Source organism: Helicoverpa zea, chromosome 20 (genome assembly GCF_022581195.2).
Source record: "Helicoverpa zea isolate HzStark_Cry1AcR chromosome 20, ilHelZeax1.1, whole genome shotgun sequence".
Taxonomy (NCBI): Eukaryota; Metazoa; Arthropoda; class Insecta; order Lepidoptera; family Noctuidae; genus Helicoverpa; species Helicoverpa zea.
The window spans coordinates 5,680,971-5,704,149 of record NC_061471.1 but is presented as its reverse complement, the minus strand read 5'-3'; the positions used below and the strand labels follow the sequence as shown (position 1 = coordinate 5,704,149).

Here is a 23,179-nt window from a genome sequence, read left to right as displayed (position 1 = left end):
TATATATTCATCTTACTTGACCAACAGAAAAAATGTATGTTTGCTACATTTTACGTAATTTTGGTCCTGAGTCTTAAAAAATAATTTAAATTTCCCGCTCGCTTCACTCGCGTATTCTGAAACTATATGCCCTCGTTTTGCATTTGTCAACAAACAAAAAGTTAAGTACGTTTGGGCTACATTTAACGTCCCTACGAGTACGTACGAGTCCGAAAACAATTTCGCGCTCGCTTCGCTCGTGCATTTGTAACTACAAAGCCATGTGTATGTCTTTCTTAGCATTTACTTACCTACAAAAGCATAGACTAGGTACTTGTGTTTTGTAAACGCTAATTAAAATCTACAACATTTAGTTTTTTGTAATGAGTGCTAATTATAAAGTGTGCATGTGTTCTTTATCAAAGAACCCTCAATTTAGGCAAACCAATGGGGTGGCCGGCAAGACAAACTTTTGGTAAAGTGGTCCCTCATGACTAAAAGGTTAAGAACCACTGCTCTAGCACAAACTTATATGGCGCAAACCCGCTCCCCAACTCACGCTTTTCATTCATTGACGGTCGTCATCCGTTACGTGAATTTTACTAATATTTGTGTTCAGTAAAATGATTAGTCGCAGTTTTTGTGTAGGAGTTTGATTGTCATTTAATAATCTTACGGGTATAGTTATCGGCGGAAGAGTGGGGATCGCTTTGCGCACTGTACACATAAGGCAATAAATCGCTTCTGCGCAGGTGAAGGTCAGGGCTCAATATCCCTGCCGATGATTATACTTAGCTGTGCGTTACTTTTTAACAACTGTCCACACTTCTGGTTTCTAAGGGCCTTATCATACTAGCGGATTGCGAGCGTCTCCAAAGCGGAGCGGGCGAATAGCGAATGCGACGCGAACACGCTGCGGCTGCTCAGCGAAGACGTAGCGGACGTACGGCAAATTCGCAACGTTTTCATCGCGTGTTTGTAGCAAATTAACGACGTACAATACCCTCAGTAACAAAATGGATTCAAACAATAATCGAATTGAAGAGAGCGACTACTTTGTGTTTTCTTGCAAACGAATAAAACACTGCTTTTCGCGACGAATTTGTTGCTCGTCCGCAGTGAATTCGCTGCGCATGCGCGGCGTGTTCGTTGCGCGCCCGTAACGTATTCGTTGCGCGTCCGTTCCGCTTTGAAGACGCTCGCAATCCGCTAGTATGATAAGGCCCTAAGATCAGAAGTGGGATTTTCTCACTACCACTATAAAGTTTTAATTTCGGTTTAGATTCGTTGGCACTTTTATTAAGGGTGACGCGGTGTAAGGATACCCGCAGTTCGAAGTTTTTGCTGATCTATTTTAATTTTGTAATGGATTACAGTGCCTTGCATAGAACGGTACTTTCCAGGGGCCCGATTCTCCTAATTTTACTTAAGGAACATACGATTCATATTGGTAATCCCGACTCGATTACGATGGAAGCGTATGTGGCATTCCGCTATTTTTTCTTTGAAATAAACGTTTTTATCCTTTTCTGTCATTCAATAATGAATCATTTTGCCTGCAAATGATTTACGATTGCAATATGATTGTAGAGCAAACTACCGTATACCTAGACCAAAATCACCAAAATAGCAGACCAATCGCAAACCAATCGAATGTCATTGGAATACGATTGGTCTTATATTAGTAGCAGAATGCCCGATAAGGTTAAAACTGCTATTGCGATCATATTCCGATTCAATTTCTATTCGATTTTGACAATATTAACTTAGGAGAATCGGGCCACAGTACATTAATGTGCCAGTACATTAATTAAACCAAGAAAACAAGCAGTAGCAACTTCTTTTATAGTATTATTATCGTGAACCAGGGGCCCGATTCTCCTAACTTTACTTAAGCGTCATACGATTCACGTTCGACTGCGATCCAATCACGACTCGATTACAATTGAAGCGTAGTGGCATTCCACTATTTTTTCTTTGAAATAAACGTTTTTATCCTTTTCTGTCATTCAATAATGAATCATTTTGTCTGCAAATGATTTACGATTGCAATATGATTTTAGAGCAAACTACCGTATAGACCAAAATCACCAAAATAGCAGACCAATCGCAAAAAAATCGAATGTCATTGGAATACGATTGGTCTTATATTAGTAGCAGAATGCCCGATATGGTCAAAATGACTATTGCAATGATATGGCGATTCGATTTCTATTCGTTTTTGACATTATTAACTTAAGAGAATTGGGCCCCAGTGTTATATTTAACGAGTTTTGAATTCGTTGCCCAAAGTGCATGATATTCGTTTTCAATAAATTATTATTATCAAGCCATGAAATGATCGATGTCAATGAATTATTTATGTCAAATTTATAAAGATTTATGTCCTTACGTGCAATTGTAACCGTGCTGTCATCAGCAAAGTGTCACAGGATGTGATGTTGCACTTGGAAAGTCCTTAATATATACAGGCCCGCCGCTAGCTGTTTGTTCGCCCGCGTGCAAAACTGATTATGCCGCCCTACGACTACATACGTTTTGACAAAAAATATATAAGGGGGGGGGGAGCGGATCCAGGGGTCCGGACCCCCCCCGCCAATTCATATCCATCTTACTTGTCCAAGAGAAAAAAATATGTACATGCACCGCTGATTGCAGAAAACCCACCTACTTTTGGATAAATAACTATTGCAATACATAACATACATTACACATAACTTTTTATTTACTTGAAATGTTCAGAGTAACCTAAGCAGTCCTGGGTTAGCCCATAAGCAAACTAAGCAATTGCTTAGGGCATCAATGCAGTGCAATCATTACCCAAGTGTATTACCCCTATGTATTGAAAGATTGTGATTAACTTAAACTAACGCACTGAAATATCTATAACAATGTTTAAAGTCAGTAAAATTTGTTATTTGGTGGGTTTCCCGTTGAAAACGTATAAGGCACATGGCATATGTAAGGAAGCGCGAGCGGAGCGAGCGCGAAAATTTTTTAGTCTAAGGACACAAAACAAATAAAAACCACTGTAAATTAACAAAGCAAAGTCAAAAAGTAAGATATGGACAGAAGTGAAGTGCAAAAGCCGCGAGCGAAGCGAGCGCGATTTTTTCCTTAGAGGTTTCATGAAGTAAACATATTATCATAAAAAGCCATAACGGACGTGCGCGAAAAATGTTTTTTCGGAATTGAATGCCTCAACAATTAAACAAAGACAAAATGCGACATCTGACATGGAGCCGCGAGCGCAGCGAGCGCGAATTTTTTTGGGGATGCAAAGGGTGAAACAGTCAAAATTGATAGGAGACGACCAAAGCTAGGGCGGCTTTTTCTGAAATTTTATTGGTTTAATTTTGCCGCCCCCTAAATAGCATTTTCCCCACGCTACGCCACTGGTTGGTCTTAAATCGTTTTTAAGAATCTTTAATTTTGAAAATGTCCTTTCAACAGATGTACCTAACTGAAACCGGCAGTGTAAGTAATATTCTTAGCGCTATTGCTGTGCTCGGAAATATTGAAATCAATACATTAGTAAAAAGATATTGTATTTTTTAAATATTACGTGATAACTCGCTAGATTTGCCGCCCCCTAGGACGTGCCGCCCGCGTGCTGTGCACGCGCTGCACGCCCGCTTACGGCGGGCCTGAATATATATAATAAACAAGAGAGGCTCTAGGACGCTGCCTTGGGATACACCATATATATGTTACATATCGGGTCGCAGAGACGTAAGTTTCTTCAGTGTTTGTAATAGGATCAACATTTGTAATGTGCGTTACTTGTTTACGGTTTGTTAAATAAGATTTTATTAAATCTAAAACATTGCCTCTGATGCCATATGCGTCAAGTTTTCTGATTAGTATATTGTGGTCCACAATCCACATAATCAAAAGCCTGGGACATATCACAATAAATAGCACCTACGGGCAGTGCCGGATTTATATTTTTAATGAGTGTAGGCAACTTAATTTCCGCCGCCCCATGTACCTACAACCTAACAAATAATAATTTTCCATTCAGTGGCGGCGTAGCATCGGGTGGCACCAGGGGCGAACTACTTATTGAGCAATTGAATTTTTTTTGAGATTTGGGACACAGAAGTCCTCCACCTCCGCTTACAAATAGCGCCTACATAGCTTAGAAATATCCACTGTAAAGTGAATTTTTTAATTGTTATTTTTGAGGACTCTCTAATTTAACTCAGAATGAAGCAACAAATTAAAAGAAACCGTGACTAAAGCGAGTGTCAGTTGTTTTTGCTACTTCGGTGCTTTAACTTTTTACTAGATTGAGGACTCAAAAGTAGGTAAGCGCAGAACAATTTAGAAATGAAGAGATTTTTTTTGTAACTTTGAGGAATTAATTTAAGTAATCAGATAAAAGCAAAAATACAAGAGAAGGGTCACAGTCGGACTGAGAGGGGTGACCGCCTCGATGTCTCGCACATGTACTGTTGTAGTTTTGTTTAAAATTTGAATACCGCGCAGTAAATGATAGTGAACCTAGGCTTCGCAGATTAGAATGGCACCCTCAGTGACTTGTCCCTTCTGCCCCACCATCCTGGTTGCACCCCCCGAGATGTGGCACCCGGGGCGGAATAGACCAAAATCACCAAAATAGCAGACCAGTCGAATGTCGTTGGAATACGATTGGTCTTATTAGTAGCAGAATGCCCGATATGGTTAAAACTGCTATTGCAAGGTATAATTTTATTTCTGCTAAATGATTTACAATAAGACTTAATAGATAATCCTGACACAAAAATACATAATATGTATGATCTTATTATAGGGAAACTAAGTATCAAAATATTCATCCGCATCGCTGTCAGCTGGGATCGTGCCCAAAAGGCTGGCTGCATTGCCACGCTGGATGGCAATGCATATCCTTTGACCGAAGTATAGGCCAGCCCTTTGGTCATGAGTGGACTCCACTAATCGCTTACTAATTTCTCGAAAGAGTCTGTGGGCACTTGGGCCCCATGGTCCCAGGGTTTCAACCCCAAACGGCTCAAAAATGCAATTGCCGGTGAGGTTTACATATTTGTGCCGCTTGAGGTTTTCCGCGGCTGCAGCAGCTGCACCGACACAGCTCGCCGTACTGGGAAGGTGGGAAGGTGCAAGGGTGTCGACGCAGGTTGCGTCCCACACCAAAGACCTTCCCATCTTCCAAGGCATTATAGACATCCCGTCTGGTCTCTTGCCATCGTCGCGCGCCAAGCCTCTGGGTTCTAAAATGGCTGGCACTCCGGCGGTGACAAGAGCACGACGGATAATGTCATTTATCATTTATGCTATTGCAATCATATTGCGATTCAATTTCTATTCGATTTTGACATTATTAACTTAGGAGAATCGTGTACGTTACCCAGGCCAGATGTTGTCGAAAATGGTCATTTGAATCTTATAGATAACTAGCCGTTTTCCCGCTGTTTCACCCGCGTCCCGTGGGAGCTACTGCCCGCACCGGGATAAAATATAGCCTATGCAGTGGCGGCCCTAGGGGTGTGCGAACTGTGCCCTCGCACAGGGCCTCGCGCTACAACCCACAACTGGCTCTCGATCCAGATACGGATTTTTTTATTTTTGCTTAATTCTGAGTTTAATTTGAGAGTCCTTAAACAAACAATTTAAAAAAATTCGCGCTCGCTACGCTCGCGGCTGTTCCCTTGAGAGTACCTGCCTTTCCTTCTAAATTGATTAGAGTACTTTTATGTCCCAAAACTCAAAAATTTTCGCGCTCGCTACGCTCGCGACTTCCCCTTGCACTGTTGTTTATTATACAACTTTAGGTGCTTGAGTGACCCAAACCTCAAAAATTTTTGCGCTCGCTACGCTCGCGGGTGCTTTATTTTCCTCTTGTTTTATTTTTCATCCTTTTTTAGCCGAACCTAGAAGGTAGCGCCGCTTTAAGTCCTTTAATTTACAAAAAAATAACTCATAGTTTCCGTATGAATGTGATTGCACCCGGGCGCTACATGAGCTACAGACGGCCCTGAATCAGTTATACGAAGAGCTGAATATTATCTCGGTGCTGAAATATATATTAGAAAATAATTTAACTGAAATTTATCCCACTACCGAAATAGTCTTGAGAATTCGAATAATAAAATAATAATATCGAAAAAGCAGTTTTTCGAGGCTTAAAATTATTAAAACATGTTTTCACAAACATGAATTCGATGACACAAGATCGACTTTCAGCCTTTGCTATTCTTTCGATCGAAAATGACGTTGCTCATTCATTCGATTATTCTGCTTTAATTAAAGATTTTAGTCTTAAGAAAAGTCGCAAGCATCAGATCATTTTAATATTTGTTAATTTTGTGATTCTTTAAATATAAACTGTAGTAAAAATAAAATTTTATTAATTTGTTTAACTTGTCCATTTCTCCTCAAACATGACGTTTAGCTTAATCAAAACTCCAGTTTACTCTCGCAACACATACTTTTCACGTAGGACAAAGGGCCTCGCATAGACCGGCCGCACGTAGCCTCGCAATGGCTAGGGCCGCCGCTGAGGCTATTTTATTCGCAGATAATGTAGCTTTCTAATGGTGAAAGAATATTTAAAATCGGTCCAGTAGTTTTTGAGTTTATCCATTACAACCAAACAAACAAACAAAGTTTTCCTCTTTATAATATTAGTATAGATTAGTTATGCGGCTTCTGTAATTGTTGCGCACATTTTTAAATATTTCACAAAAACATTTCCTGCTGGCGTAACGTTACGCCAACCAGACCTTTTTCTTTCTAATGGGAATATTTAAATAAATATTACTCATAAAATTAGTTGTCTAGATCAGCGGCTCCCAAATGGGGTTCCGCGGAACCCTGAGGTTACGGACAGGCCCTCAAGGGTTCCGTGGAAAATTCAAGATTTCCATACGGTAAATCGTTTCACTTTTGACAATATTAAATTATTATTCATTTTCAATTAAATTGTTTTAAATATTGCATTCCAAAATTCCATTTAGGCACCATGTAGGTGGGTACCACTCGGGAGTGTAAGTCTCGTACTTTCGCGACGAGTGGCAGGGAAGGCCACGGCAGCAGATAATTTAATTCCGTTTTTTACAAATTGTAGATTAACTTAATACCTCCAGGTCTTCGGCAATCGGCAAAAGTAGGTAGCGAGTCGGCCAAAAATCACCGCATTTTTTGGGCTTATTTCATCGCCAGGATTATACGTTTTCATACATTTGACAGGACGTGAAGTGACACGGCATACGAGTATTTCTAGTGGCTATTTTTACCATGAATCAAAGTGTGACATTATTTCAACTTTTTGCACCTCCGCGAATCCGAAAATTTCGCGCTCGCTTCGCTCGCGACTCCATGTTACATGTTCGTTTAATTGCTCAAGTATCCAACACCGAAAAAATTTCGCGCTCTTCCGTCGAGGTTTCCTTTGATGTTTATTTTTTATTCCTCTGGTTCAGAAAAACCAATAACGCTTTCTTCGCTAACTGCTTATTCATTTGCATTTGCTTTTTTGTGTGGATATTGTACTTTTTGAGACCTTATTAATTTACAGTGGTTTTGTTTATTTTGTGTAGGTATTTAAACTAAAAAAAAATCGCACTCGCTTCGCTCGCGATAAAGGCTACCACTGAATGTCTTTCAAAGCTAGCGGGTGCTCTTTTAGTTAAAAAAAACACGCTCGCTTGCCTCGCACCTGTACAAACCCAATCTATTTCTTTTTGCGTTTACTTTGTCAGTCTTCAAACTGAAAACTATTCACATAATACACAAAGTCAAGGGCGGCTAAATTGTTTTCTGGCCCGTGTGGCAGATAGCCATGCTACGCCTGAGTATAATGAATATGTCTCTAACCATATAATCATTTGGTGCGCTACCACGCGCCACGAGCCGTACCTAAGTGTATTTACGTCTTTAGTTTACTTCTTACTTAAGCTAAGGTTCCGCCGAAAACTGGTGAAACGAAAAGGGTTCCGAAGCCAAAATAATTTGGGAACCGTTGGTCTAGATAAAGTAAATGTTGTGCCATATTTTGTATTTGTTCTTTCTTCGGTTGCGAAGTTATTCGAGATTTTGCTGGGGTAACGTTTTTAGTTTTGCTAGATCTTTGAAATGGTTAAGCGGATTCTTATCATATTTTGTACATGACTTCCTAGGACTTAGTTTAAAGGAGATCATTCAAGTCTCGAACATTTTGTACCCAAAAATGAAAGTGCCGGCCAGAAGAAAAAAATAGTAGATTCTTGTAGAGAATAATGCCCTGAACATTTTTTACTACTACAAGAATTGTCTACAATTAACCCCCAGGCTGCTATTTGACTTTGAAAATAGCAAAAAATCCCAGCCCCGGATCTAGGGGGGGGCAAGCCGGGGCCCATGCCCCGGGCGGCAAATTCAGGGGGCGGCAAAATCAGGCGGCTGCCTGATTTTAAATCCTACATCACAGATTACCATAATAGTTACCTACAGGGCCGTCTTAACCTATGGTGCAGGGTGTGCGAATAACCCGGGCGCCTCGGTCTCAGGGGGCGCCACGGGACGCCCCACCACCAGAAAATTTCGATGAAATTACACCCGTTTGATAAGGAAGTTCCATTGTATCATGATACTGACAAGCAAAGTTTCAAAAAAAGTCGCCTTCGCTATGTTTAATTGATCATTTTGATTATTTTTCATAACATCCTCCAACTAAGTGAAAAAATTCTCGCTCGCTACGCTCGCGGTTAAATTACCGTTTCTGTACTGTTTTTCTGATGGTTTATTATTTTTACGCACCCAATCAACGAACACAAATAGCACTCGCTCTAATCACGGTTTCTTTTTATTTGTACATGATTCCCAGTTTAATTTGTGAGTCTTCAAACAAATAACTTAAAAAAGTTCGCGCTCGCTGCGCTCGCGGCTACTTGTTGCTTGACAATGTAGGTACTTTTGTGTCGTAGACTCAAAAAATTTCGCGCTCGCTCCGCTCGCGCAATGTTACACAGGCATTGCCTTGTTGGCTTCATTAGTCTAATCCGCGCTATCCTACCTTTTATAAGTCAAATGTAGCGAAAAAAAATATTTATGGAGTCCTCAAAAACAAAAAAGTTTGCGCTTCCGACTGCTTGCTACTTTACAGCGCTTTTTACCTACTTATTAACTTTTTGTGTACATTAATCTGTCTCCAGTAGCGGCTTTAGGGTAGGGCGCGGTTGGGCAACGGCCCAGGGCGCCGCAGGCGCCCCCAACCAATCCTTGATCAGAATTTTACTCCTATTTTTGTTTTAAATTTCATCAAAGATCGCAGCTTACAAGAACTGTATCCAAATGTATGGATAACATCAGGGCCGCCTTAACCTATGGTGCAGGGTGTTCGAATAACCCTGGCGCCGCGAGCTCAGGTACGCTCCTGGACCAAGAAATTTCAATTAAATTAATGTATTTTCATTCAATGCCGCGCGCGTTAGATACACTACTTTTATGACCCAAAACTCAAAAATTTTCGCGCTCGCTTCGCTCGCGGATTCTTTACTTTACACTTACATTTTTTTTCACATTTCACACTTTTAATTTAATTTCCCAATACTCAAAAAAATTCGCGCTCCCTTCGCTCGCGGCTTCTTCACTTCACAGTCGCCTTTTATTACATATGTTAAGGACTTTTAGTGATCCAAGTCTCAAAAAACCTTTTTGGGGCTTGCTTCACTTTAAGGTTGTTTTTATTTTTGAATTTTTTTTTGTCTACAAACAACCGTTCCGTCGTTTTTAAGTCCTTTTATTAATAAGAAAGTAACTTCTAGTTTCTATTTATGGTACTACTTTAAGTCCCAAAATTTTAATTCATAGGCGCCAACACCAACAAAGAGTTATCTACGTTTGGGCTACATTTTAAGTCATTTTTGTTTTGAGTTCTAAAATATAACAAAAAATTTCGCGCTCGCTTCGCTCGCGCAATCACAACCTGTGTTCCCGTGTTTTTGCATTCACCAACCAGCAATAAGTTATGTACGATTGGGCTACATTTTAGGTAATTTTTGCTTTGACTTGTTAACTATAAAAAAAAATTCGCGCTCGCTTCGCTCGCGCAATCGGTAACTACATATTGTGTCTCTGTTTTTCGTATGGGTTTGAATTGTAGTTGGGGGCGCCGTAGAAATCTCGCCCAGGGCGCTAGTAGAGTTAAAGCCGGCGAAGGCGAACAGTTTGAGCCTACAATGATTTGGACACATTTTTTTAAGTCCTTTACCTACCAAAAAAGTGACTTTCGTTGGTGAAAATAAACATAAGTACGTAGGTAGGCGGGGCGGCATTTTTCAGTTTTTGCCCCGCCTAAAAAAAATTGAAGATCCGGGGCTGAAATCCCACAATATTTGGAGCATTACATTACGGCCCCAAACTGGAGAAGGCAGCCGCTGCCATCAAAGGACTCCTGCCCAATCTGGGAAGTCATCAAATGACCCCCCTCCCGCTGTGGGGCAGTCAGATTCTTACTGACTAAAACCCATCATGGGGAAACCAGGGCCGCGGTAATTCTTTCGAACAATCCCGCAGCCCCGATAGGCTTTGTCCCCGCTAAAAATATCGTAGTATTCTTGTCGAGGATGCCCTGAAGATTTTTTACTTTTATAAGGAACGTCTTCGTTAACCCTCAGACTGCTATTTGAGTTTAAAGTGAATATAAAATCTATACTTGAATGTTACGACAAATACGTCCACAGTATTTTTTTAACTAATTGAACGTCTACGATCCTCTCCCCCCCCCCCTCCTGCTGCACACCGAGGAGACTTACTGATTTAAACCCATCATGTTCCTTCTGATAATGTACCAGGGCCGCGGTAACTCTTTCGAAAAATCCCGCAGCCCTGGCGGGCCCCACTGGGGTTTGCTGACTGTCTGAGGAGGGCTTGGGTCAACGCTCGGCGCCGACACAGGCCTGTTGTTTCCAAGGAGGCGGAGGGACGATGAGCCTCCCTAAACTCACCGCCCACAGACCGACATCTATGGTGCCGGGAGTCTTCTCGACAAACGATGCGCGTGGTGTCTTCCACGTCCACGGCAGCGGCTGGGATGAGATGCGCGAACTCTCAGTTATTCCACCGCCTCCTTCTCTGGCATGCTTCACAGAAGGAGACGAAGGCATCCCATTCCCCCTCGCCCCTATAGAATTTCGAGTGGGTCATTGTCAGACAACATGTGTCGTCGGCATGCATTGTTTACGCCCCCCTCAGAGAGTTAGCAAACCCCAGGTGGCCCACCAGGGCCAAAACCTGCCGGGGCTGCGGGATTGTTCGAAAGAGTTACCGCGGCCTGGCTACATGGTCAGAAGGAACATGGTGGGTTTAAATCAGTAAGAGGCTAATCGGAGCTAATCAGTGTAGCAGGGGCCGTAATCGTAGACGTTCAGTCAGTTAACAAAAAAATAAAACCGACTCCCAAAAACACTGAAAAATACTATTCTTAGGTGCATCGGCCTAGAAGTCGGTGGCGTATAAACTCAGGAACATCCATTAGACACTGTGTTTTTTTTATAAAAAGGTTTTTATTTTTCTTTTCAGTGACAAGCATAGTTGTCACTATCCGCATTTGTGGAAAGATCTCATTAATACGAATAATATAAGCCCAAACACGAGGTAGTTTACATATTCAGTTGTCGAGTTCCCTCCACCTTCTCTCGTCTCCATCATCAAGTCAGCTCCAAATCTTCACTGTTGCATAGTGTTATCAGACGTACATCTCATTGTCAAGTTTTAACCTATGCACGCCTACAATTTTCGAAAGTTGCCCTCGATTTCTCAGGGTTTCCATCATCAGATCCTGACCGGGTGATTATGGGACTACCTGGAAGGTATACCCTATCAAAAACAAAAACAAAATTGCAAATCGGTTCAGGCGTCTTCGAGTAATCTGTGAACATACATAAAAAAAAAGATCCCGACGAATTGAGAACCTCCTCCTTTTTGGGAAGTTGGTTAAAAAAATACTGTGGACGTTATTTGCCATAACATTCAAGTATAGATTTTTTATTCACGGTTCTCCCACTTTAAACTCAAACAGCAGTCTGGGGGTTAACCGAAGAGGTTCCTTATAATTGTAAAAAATCTTCAGGGCATCCTCGACAAGAATCGTACGATATTCTTGTGGGGACAAAGCCTATCGGGGCTGCAGGATTGTTCGAAAGAATTACCCCGGCCCTGGTTTCCCCATGATGGGTTTTAGTCAGTAAGAGTCTGACTTCCCCACAGCGGGAGGGGGGTCGTTTGATGACTTCCCAGGTTGGGCAGGAGTCCTTTGAAGGCAGCAGCTTCCTTCCTCAGTTTGGGGCCGTAATGTAATGCTCCAAACATTGTGGGATTTTTTGGTATTTTCAAAGTCAAATAGCAGCCGGGGGGTTAATTTTAGACGATTCTTGTAATAGTAAAAAATGTTCAAGGCATTATTCTCTACAAGAATCAAGTATTTTTTTACTCTGGCCGGCACTTTCAGTTTTGGGTACGAAATGAATGATCTCCTTTGTTCGGCAATAATATCTTAAGGGTTATTTCATTAAATGAAAAAACATTTCAATTGGTCCCAGCACTCTCAATAAGAAGTCTAAATTTATTTATTTATTTATTTAGGACAACCAACAAATCTTACACTAGTTACAATGAGTGTTATTACGAAATTTTCAATCTTATGCTAAGTGTAGACTTAATTATAGGTTGCCACAGCATGCATAATTTGTGGTCGGATTTTTGTTATTTATTTAAAGTAAAAGTTTTAATTTTTTTGCAAGAATGATAATGTTAACTAAAATTAAGATTTAGAGAAAAAAAAAAGAAAAAACTGCTGACAAAGAAATAAAACTAAGGACGAGGCTCAACAATCAATGAGTAATGAATGAGGACAAGATGTAGCGACGAAAAGTGGGGTATTTGTCTGAAAAGATATCAATATTAGTGCAGTCATTGAAGCATTATTGCTACGATTTTTTTTACTGTGAACCGATTTGCATGAAATTTTGGAATTAGGTTCATCTTACCCTTAACCTTAAAAGTGAATATGATTGGAACTCCGCCACCCCCCCTGGGGGTGGTTGCCGCCCCTTTTTTGGGGTGAATATTTTTTTTGCAAAATAACCTCGGATATCGATAGAAGACCTAATTTTAAGCAAAAGTTGTCTTTAAAGTTTAAAAAAAAATCCAATACTTTTCAAGTTATTGGCAATTGAAAATTCGCAATTTTTTCACGTTTTTCATCGGTTTTTTGCAAATATCTCCAAAAATATACGTTTTATCGAAAATGTATAAAGAACAAAATTGTAGCAGGTAAAACAACGAACAATTTGTTTTTTTATAAAATGTCCTAAGTGCAATATTAAGCTAGATATTAAAGATCAAAGCCGTTTTTTATTTTGTCTGAAATTTAATCGTTGTGGTCAATGCCATGTAGCGGCGAGTAGATGCATTTTATAAATTCTAATAAAAATGGGTTTTGTAGTGCTTGAAATAAGCTTTAAGATGAGCACTATTAAAAGTCTTTTGCACGTAAAATAAGTGAGCTGTATTGCAAATAAGGGGAGCATCTTATATTTTTTCTTTTAAATCAATGGGTTTCATAAGTGCCATTTTCACCAAAATTAAAATTAATCGTATTCCGCCTAGGATTAACTTTATTATGAAGAGTTTGATAGATAGTATCAGTTTGGCTGCTTCAGGACAGATATTTTTCAAAAAAGTCGCGATTAACGAAAAGAACAAAATTTCAAATTAAAGAAAAACCCACTTGTTTTTCATAATATCTCAAAAATTACGACAGATACGTATAAAAGTGTACTGATAAAAAAATTAGGTATTTTTCTGACAAACAATTAGGTTTGTTTGTTTTTTCTGTCGAACAAAAATTGACGGAGATATGATTGTTTAAAGAGCGCGTGGCAGCGCAATCACAGCCTCTCTTAAGCCCTTTAACCCTTCACCGTTTTAGAAAAAAGTTCTTTACTATATATTGCAATGATGGATGTTGTAGCTCTCTTAATTACTTTTACAGTGGTTTTTTATAAATTGTGATAGCATGAAAATTGAAGGAGTTACGGTCCAAAAACTTGTCATATTTTTCTCTACTTAGTAACTGAAAACTTCGGAGTATCAATATTTGGAGCAATGTGAAAGTAGGCAGTATAATAAAGAGTCACAACTATTGTAATGTGTTTATATGTAACCGGAAAATAATAAAACTCGTAAATTGATCAACTTACTAAAATAATAGATGGCATAAACTACGTCGATTAAATTTCAGACAAAATAAAAAACGGCTTTGATCTTTAATATCTAGCTTAATATTGCACTTAGAACAGTTTATAAAAAAAACAAATTGTTCGTTGTTTTACCTGCTACAATTTTGTTCTTTATACATTTTCGATAAAACGTATATTTTTGGAGATATTTGCAAAAAACCGATGAAAAACGTGAAAAAATTGCGAATTTTCAATTGCCAATAACTTGAAAAGTATTGGATTTTTTTTTAAACTTTAAAGACAACTTTTGCTTAAAATTAGGTCTTCTATCGATATCCGAGGTTATTTTGCAAAAAAAATATTCACCCCAAAGAAGGGGTGGCAACCACCCCCAGGGGGGGTGGCGGAGTTCAAATCATATTCACTTTTGAAGTTAAGGGTAGGATGAACCTAATTCCAAAATTTCATGCAAATCGGTTCACAGTAAAAAAATTCGGAGGTTAGACCGTATTTTTCGCTTCAATGACTGCACTATATTGTTGTTTTTCTTAACTAAAACATTATATTGCTTGCCTAGTCGATTTATTGTGGTGAATAATCCTAAGTTGCTTTTTGAAGATGTTTGACAGAACGGAACATAAGTGCGAGATCTGGGTAATCTATTTGGGGCATTAATTTTTATTTTATGCAAAAGATCGGGAGAATCAATATAGCCGTTTATCAATTTGTATAGGAACATATGATCCAGATATAATCTACGGTCTTGCAGGCTGTTCATGTCAAAATGTTTCAAACGCGCAGAATATGATTTCAAACGTTTAGCCTCATTGCATTGGTAAGTAAGATGCCACATAAACCTTTTTTGTACAGATTCTAAGCGTTTTATATGAATATCATAGTAAGGCGACCATATTTGACTAAAGACTTACTCTAAACGTTATTTTAAAGCTTGTAACTGCCTTCAAATGTATGTGAAGTTTCATAAGTATCCTGTAAGTATTTAACAAGTTATGAGGATATTCAGTTCTTCACGAGCACGGTCTTGATGCGCGCGGTGTTATTTGGCCACTGGATTGGATATATGAACTGAATGTTATCTCAATAATTAGTTATATAGATCAGGTGTATGTCAGTAAAATTTCAGCTCAGGACATTGAATAATTATTGAGATAATACGATTAAAGTCATTAGGAAGTGAATGACCGTGGTAACCCGACCATAGGTGGTTACGAAAAAGCGAAAACGCAGAACATTATACTATCTTTTGAAATGTTTAGTATAATACACCTTACAATTTAGGTACAGACGCGTACACTGTTAAATAAGACATACGTAAGTTTAGTGTTATCTGAAAAAAACATTGTATATTATTTATTGTCTGTGATCATTACATTTTCGACAACAAAGTAAAGTTAAAGTAAGTCTTTAGACTTCTTATTGAGGGTGCTGGGACCAATTGAAACGTTTTTCCATTTAATGAAATAACCTTTAAGATATGCATTATTTTGGTTTTATTATTGCCGAACAAATTTAAACTAATTCCTAGGAAGTCATGTACAAAATTTGATAAGAATCCGCTTAACCATTACAAAGATCTAGTAAAACCGAAAACGTTACCCCAGCAAAATCTCGAATAACTTCGCAACCGAAGAAAGAACAAATACAAAATATGGCACAACATTTACAACTATTTTTATAGGTAATATTTATTTAAATATTCCCATCAAAAAGAAAAAAGGTCTGGCTGGGGTAACGTTACTCCAGCAGGAAATGTTTTTGTGAAATAATTAAAAAACTATAAGCGCAACAAATTTAAAAATGTGCGCAACAATTACAGAAGCCGCACAACTAATTATCTATAAGATTAAAATGACCATTTTCGACAAAATCTGGCCAGGGTAACGCACACACATCTGGCCTGGGTAACGTACACGACAGGGGCTTTCGTGCTGGTGTGCGTTCGCGCAGCGGAATGTTGTTGAATTTAAAGATTTTAATTATGCAGATAATTAGTGTATGACGTCCTATAATTGTGTATGGTAAATAAAAATTTGTGTATGCAGCCATTGTGGAGAAATTCACCAAAAACAGATTCCGCTGGGCGAACGTTGGCGAACGTTGTCCTGGCGGAACTTTTTTTAATCCATAGACTTTAGAAGAAAAGAGATGTGTCCAAAAATTAGTGTGTATTTGTGTATAATTGATTATGTATTCATGAATGAAATCAGTGCATGCATAAACTTTGGAGAAATTCAAGTTTCCGCTACGCGAACGTTTGGCCATTAGCTAGTTTTCATATAAAGCGCTTACATAGAGAGCTGTAGATTTTTACATACGTTGTTTTGAATTTGTTTATATTTGTTTAAAAAACAGATTTAGAAAAAGTCGTAGGGTTTAAAAGATAAAAATATAAACGTAAAATACACTTATTAGGTCTTAGTTCTTAAAGTATGCAGTTTGGGGTCTAGATTTTCACGTTTACACAAACCTTGTAAGAGTCTCCAACATGTTACCAAGTATCAATGATGTTCCGTTAGTATTTAAAAGTTATAGGATATTTTATCATGATATATGATGAATAGATCACTGTTTACAAAGCAGTCGAATATCACGTTCTAAAGGAATTGCATGGTAAAATGTATGCCAATAATTAGTTTAATCATTCAACTATTCACTTGCAAAATTTCATGTCATTAAATTCAGTAATTAAAGAAAGACAATTATAATACTGACGGAGCATCGAAAACCTACATAATCCGACCAAGTTCGGATAGCTACAAAAAAGCGGCCGTGCCATATGTCTAAGAAACGTTCTTAACTTGGAAGGTTAGTATAATTATTAATATGGTACAGCTGCGTACACAAGCGTTAGGAAAAAATAAAACAATTGCATTTCTTGAATGAAAATTTTTTTTTTAATAATAACGCCACTATCTACGACATTTTAGTTAAAATACATAACGTTTATTAACGTTATTTTTAATCACCTAGTTAAGTAATTTATGTAAGTAATGATAATAAAAATATTTTTGTACACGGATATTTAAATAGAGAAGTACTTGTTAATTGAAGATTTATTTTTATCGTAGATATTGGCATTATTATAAAAAAAATATTTTTCATTCAAGAAGCATTGTTTTATTTTTTCCTAACACTTGTGTAGGTACGCAACTGTGCCATATTAATAAATACTAACCTTCCAAGTTAAGAACGTTTCTTAGACATATGGCACAGCCGCTTTTTTGTAGCTATCCGAACTTGGTCGGATTATGTAGGTTTTCGATGCTCCGTCAGTATTATAATTGTCTTTCTTTAATTACTGAATTTAATGACATGAAATTTTGCAAGTGAATAGTTGAATGATTAAACTAATTATTGGCATACATTTTACCATGCAATTCCTTTAGAACGTCGTGATATTCGACTGCTTTGTAAACAGTGATCTATTCATCATATATCATGATAAAATATCCTAAAACTTTTTAATTACTAACGGAACATCATTGATACTTGGCAACATGTTGGAGACACTTACAAGGTTTGTGTAAACGTGAAAATCTAGACCCCAAACTGCATACTTTAAGAACTAAGACCTAATAAGTGTATTTTACGTTTATATTTTTATCTTTTAAACCCTACGACTTTTTCTAAATCTTTTTTTAAACAAATATAAACAAATTCAAAACAACGTATGTAAAAATCTACAGCTCTCTATGTAAGCGCTTTATATGAAAACTAGCTAATGGCCAAACGTTCGCGTAGCGGAAACTTGAATTTCTCCGAAGTTAATGCATGCACTGATTTCATTCATACATAATCAATTATACACAAATACACACTAATTTTTGGACACATCTCTTTTCTTCTAAAGTCTATGGATTGAAAAAAGTTCCGCCAGGACAACGTTCGCCAACGTTCGCCCAGCGGAATCTGTTTTTGGTGAATTTCTCCACAATGGCTGCATACACAAATTTTTATTTACCATACACAATTATAGGACGTCATACACTAATTATCTGCATAATTAAAATCTTTAAATTCAACAACATTCCGCTGCGCGAACGCACCCTTCGTGCTGATGAGAGTGCTTCATAAGGTGTGAAATATGGAAATTGCCATCAGACCGATTCGTGCGAGTTTGATTAGGTCACTAATGAATGCCAAAGAAAACGATTTAGTATGGAAAAAAATATTTTATTATACAAGAAAATGGTGTAGTGAAATAAAAATGTTACGTTTTAAGATTATTTGTTAAGTTTATTTGTCACTTTAATATCTTCTTCACTTCTTGGTTCTTCCTTCGTTAAATAGTAAGTCTTCAGTCTTCGTCCTTCAGTCTTCACCATCGCCTTTATCTGGAATGATGACAAAAAAATTACTAAAAGAAGCTTCAAAGAAATCTCAGATTTAGTTAATTCATAATATAATGTCGGGACACTTTTTCACACACGGTTGGTTAGCCACATACTAAGTTATTAATTAACTTGTGTTATGGGTGCTAACACAACTGATAAACTACATATACATATTTATAAATACATATTATAACACCCAGACCACGGCCAACAAGCATGCTCATCACACAAATATCGACCGAACCGGGAATCGAACCCGGGACTTCAGGTTCGGCAGTCCGGCATGGTGACCATTGCGCAATCGAGGTCGTCAAAAGTTGCTTCCTAACACTTCGATTGTAAAAGATGATTTAAATAACTCTCTGCGCAACAAAGGTATTTATTTAATAAGTAGGTACCTTAAGAAATTAAATGGTCTCCATGGAAAAAGGTTCGGAAGGTTTATCTTCCGCGTCTCGTCCGTGTCGATCTTCCGCGTCTCGTCGGTGTCGATCTTCCGCGCCTCTTCCGTGTCGTCTTTATGTTGATCTTCCGCGCCTCGTCCGTGACGTCTTCATGTTGATCTTCCGCGCCTCCTCCGTGATGTCTACGTGTTTTCTTTGGTTCTTGTACAAACTGCTTTACTCTGATCATATTTGTGGTCGTCGCAACCTAAAAAATAATATCATTGAAATGATATACGTATTTAAAATACATGTATATTTTGGAACAGTTATTGACAGTTTGATGATGTTGTTACCTGTTCCTCTTTTGTTTTTTGTTGTTCACGTGCTGATCTGCTCCTCGTCCGTGTCGTCTTCGTGTTGATCTTCCGCGCCTCGTCAGTGTCGTCTTCATGTTGATCTTCCGCGCCTCGTCCGTGATGTCTACGTGTTTTCTTTGGTTCTTGTACAAACTGCTTTACTTTGATCATATTTGTGGTCGTCGCGACCTAAAAAATAATATCATTGAAATGATATACGTACTTAAAATACATGTATATTTTGGAACAGTTGTTGACAGTTTGATGATGTAGTTACCTGTCCCTCTTTTGTTTTCTGTTGTTCACGCTGATCTGCTCCTCGTCCGTGTCGTCTTCTGCTCCTCGTCCGTGTCGTCTTCTGCTCCTCGTCCGTGTCGTCTTCCGCTCCTCGTCCGTGTTGTCTTCGTGTTGGTCTTCCGCTCCTCGTCCGTGTCGTCTTCGTGTTGGTCTTCCGCTCCTCGTCCGTGTCGTCTTCGTGTTGGTCTTCCGCTCCTCGTCCGTGTAGTCTTCGTGTTGGTCTTCCGCTCCTCGTCCGTGTCGTCTTCGTGTTGGTCTTCCGCTCCTCGTCCGTGTCGTCTTCGTGTTGGTCTTCCGCTCCTCGTCCGTGTCGTCTTCGTGTTGGTCTTCCGCTCCTCGTCCGTGTCGTCTTCGTGTTGGTCTTCCGCTTCTCGTCCGTGTCGTCTTCGTGTTGGTCTTCCGCTCCTCGTCCGTGTCGTCTTCTTTTTGGTCTTCCGCTCCTCGTCCGTGTCGTCTTCGTGTTGGTCTTCCGCTCCTCGTCCGTGTCGTCTTCGTGTTGGTCTTCCGCTCCTCGTCCGAGTCGTCTTCGTGTTGGTCTTCCGCTCCTCGTCCGAGTCGTCTTCGTGTTGATCTTCCGCGCCTCGTCCGTGTTGTCTTGTTGTTGATCTTCTGCTCCTCGTCTGTGTAGTTGTTGGTTTCTTGTCCGCGTAGTGGAGTCCTAACTTATTTCGATATTGTTCGCCTTGCAAATGTCTTACTCTAACAATGATCGTTACCTGCTTTGCTAATTTGTATTTCCGCCAGCTCCAGATCACGAACTTTCCTTTATTTTGGTCAATAAACTAATTTAAGAATTACTCCTTCTTACGAATTGTCATCTCTCCGTTGTTTAGTATGCCTACTTTTATATCGTAAATATTGTAATGCCGTAAGCCATCTTCGCTTAAGTAGATATTCATCAAATATATTTTTGAGTTGTACCTCATTGCTGTGTATTCTGGTTGTGTCAATTATCTACAGCACATTTTATAAATATCTCGTCGCATCATTGACATAAACATGCTATGAAACTGACATCTGAATAGTTACCTAATTTATGATTTTATCTCCAACTTTTGCCCTCTGTCTGTGTCTTGTCTTTTTCTTGTAACAACTGCTTTACTCTGCTCAAAACTTCGTGGTCGCATCCTAAAAATATATATAATCATTTGAGCTGATCTCTTTAACATAATATACTGGTGGTACCGTTTTGTCAATTTGTCAATTTTATTTACCTGTTCCTCTTTTGTTTTGTATTGTCCACGTATTGGTGTTCCGCTGGTAGTCTATATTGTCTTCATGTTGGTCTTCCGCTCCTCGTCTGTGTCGTCTTCGTGTTGGTCTTCCGCTCCTCGTCCGTGTCGTCTTCGTGTTGGTCTTCCGCTCCTCGTCCGTGTCGTCTTCGTGTTGGTCTTCCGCTCCTCGTCCGTGTCGTCTTCGTGTTGGTCTTCCGCTCCTCGTCCGTGCCGTCTTCGTGTTGGTCTTCCGCTCCTCGTCCGTGTCGTCTTCGTGTTGGTCTTCCGCTCCTCGTCCGTGTCGTCTTCGTGTTGGTCTTCCGCTCCTCGCCCGTGTCGTCTTCGGTTGATCTTCCGCTCCTCGTCCGTGTCGTCTTCGGTTTATCTTCCGCGCCTCGTCCGTGTCGTCTTCGTGTTGGTCTTCCGCTCCTCGTCCGTGTCGTCTTTGTGTTGGTCTTCCGCGCCTCGTCCGTGTCGTCTTCGTGTTGGTCTTCCGCTGCTCGTCCGTGTCGTCTTTGTGTTGGTCTTCCGCGCCTCGTCCGTGTCGTCTTCGTGTTGGTTTTCCGCTCCTGGTCCGTGTCGTCTTCGTGTTGATCTTCCGCTCCTCGTCCGTGTCGTCTTCGTGTTGGTCTTCCGCTCCTCGTCCGTGTCGTCTTCGTGTTGGTCTTCCGCTCCTCTTCCGTGTCATCTTCAAATTGATCTTCCGCGCCTCGTCCGCGTCGTCCTCCTGTTGATCTTCCGCTCCTCGTCTGTGGTCGTCGTGTTTGTCTTCCACTCCTCGTTGGCGTTTTTCTTCTGATATTCGTCCGTATAGTTTGGGTAATTTTCAGCTCTCCATTTCTGCAATTTCGTTTAAGCGCTCCTCATCCGTGTCTTCTTCGTGTTGGTCTTCCGCTCCTCGTCCGTGTCGTCTTCGTGTTGATCTTCCGCTCCTCGTCCGTGTCGTCTTCGTGTTGATCTTCCGCTCCTCGTCCGTGTCGTCTTCGTGTTGGTCTTCCGCTCCTCGTCCGTGTCGTCTTCGTGTTGGTCTTCCGCTCCTCGTCCGTGTCGTCTTCGTGTTGGTCTTCCGCTCCTCGTCCGTGTCGTCTTCGTGTTGGTCTTCCGCTCCTCGTCCGTGTGGTCTTCGTGTTGGTCTTCCGCTCCTCGTCCGTGTCGTCTTCGTGTTGGTCTTCCGCTCCTCTTCCGTGTCGTCTTCGTGTTGGTCTTCCGCTCCTCGTCCGTGTCGTCTTCGTGTTGGTCTTCCGCTCCTCGTCCGTGTCGTCTTCGTGTTGGTCTTCCTCTACTCATGTGGGTCATTTTCGTGTTGATCTTAGCATTTTTGTTTGTATGCTTATTTTAGTGTCTTTAGATTATCTTGTAATCTATGTAGTATTTATTCTTGTTGTTACTCTGTCGTTCTTTGTTGTTGAAGCTTGTGTTGATTCATGTTATGCATCTTGTTGGTTTTCCGTCTTGATTTTGGCTGTGTTTATTCTCTCGTTATCAATTCTCCTCTTCGTGTCCTTGTCCAGTGATGTATTTATGTGGGGCTTCTTCTGATGCAGCTGTTCTTTTCTGACTCTGAACTCTTGTATGATTTTATTTATTTTTTATTGTATAGTCCACGTTGCGGTTGTTTTACTTTTTTTTAATCGATGAATATCCTGTCAACAACTTAAGTATTAAGTACATACGTACCATTTTATATTCATGCCTTCCAGATCTGTTACGCCATCATTGATTTTGCAGTGTTGAAAAATTCCAAGCTGTTTTTGTTGCCATCACATTTTAGTATGCATCTGTTGACAATACTTTGTTATCGGCATACTCCTCCGAACCTGTTAATTCTCGTGTGTTGTTTCAGGCACCATTGCATACATTGCTGCAGGAAGATTCGATGCTCCTTTACTCGTAAACTGTTAACAATACATTACGGCTCTATCCTATATATTTCATAACAGAATATTTTGTTACCTTATTTAGCTTGAATCGGCTACTCGGAGTTAAGAGTGTACACTATCTCAGTTTTTACTCCACAACCCCACGTTGTTTTTCATCGATCTCTGTCAACAATATGAATTACGACCCATCTCTAGAATCTTCGCAGTATATAAGAGTTATGAATTACCTCTAAAATAACTTCTTTCATCCCCATGAGTTCATTAGTTACTTCAGATCAGGATGTTGAATTCAGAATGCTGCGGAAATTTGTTGACAATGCTTTGTTATACACCTTGTGTCGTCGATACCTTCCGTGTGTCATGTCAAGCGCTTCTGAAGTAGAACACTTCTGTGTAGTATCTGGTTTGACTTACATTCCGCGTTGGTAGCCACGCTGTTTCTCCACGTTAACCGGTAATCTGTCAGCAATATATGTTATGCACCTACCAAATTTCTTCAATTCACGCAATTTTTGTATACCCGGCATAC

The 23,179-nt window shown here is 39.7% G+C and overlaps 2 protein-coding genes across 2 annotated transcripts; one reads left to right on the top strand and one right to left on the bottom strand.

Moving 5' to 3' along the window:
• Positions 1–18,513: 18,513 nt before the first annotated feature.
• Positions 18,514–20,482, bottom strand: LOC124640319 (sarcoplasmic reticulum histidine-rich calcium-binding protein-like). Its single transcript, XM_047178034.1, has 6 exons — positions 20,399–20,482; positions 19,537–20,214; positions 19,257–19,448; positions 19,067–19,168; positions 18,916–19,010; positions 18,514–18,517 (listed from the first exon to the last, which is right to left on the bottom strand). The coding sequence occupies exons 1-6, from the start codon at positions 20,480–20,482 to the stop codon at positions 18,514–18,516; spliced, it is 1,155 nt and encodes a 384-aa protein (XP_047033990.1).
• Positions 20,483–20,774: 292 nt separating this feature from the next.
• On the top strand, positions 20,775–22,402 carry LOC124639925. Its single transcript, XM_047177428.1, has 2 exons — positions 20,775–21,328; positions 21,657–22,402. The coding sequence occupies exons 1-2, from the start codon at positions 20,835–20,837 to the stop codon at positions 22,075–22,077; spliced, it is 915 nt and encodes a 304-aa protein (XP_047033384.1). The 5' UTR covers positions 20,775–20,834; the 3' UTR covers positions 22,078–22,402.
• The last annotated feature ends 777 nt before the right edge of the window (positions 22,403–23,179 follow it).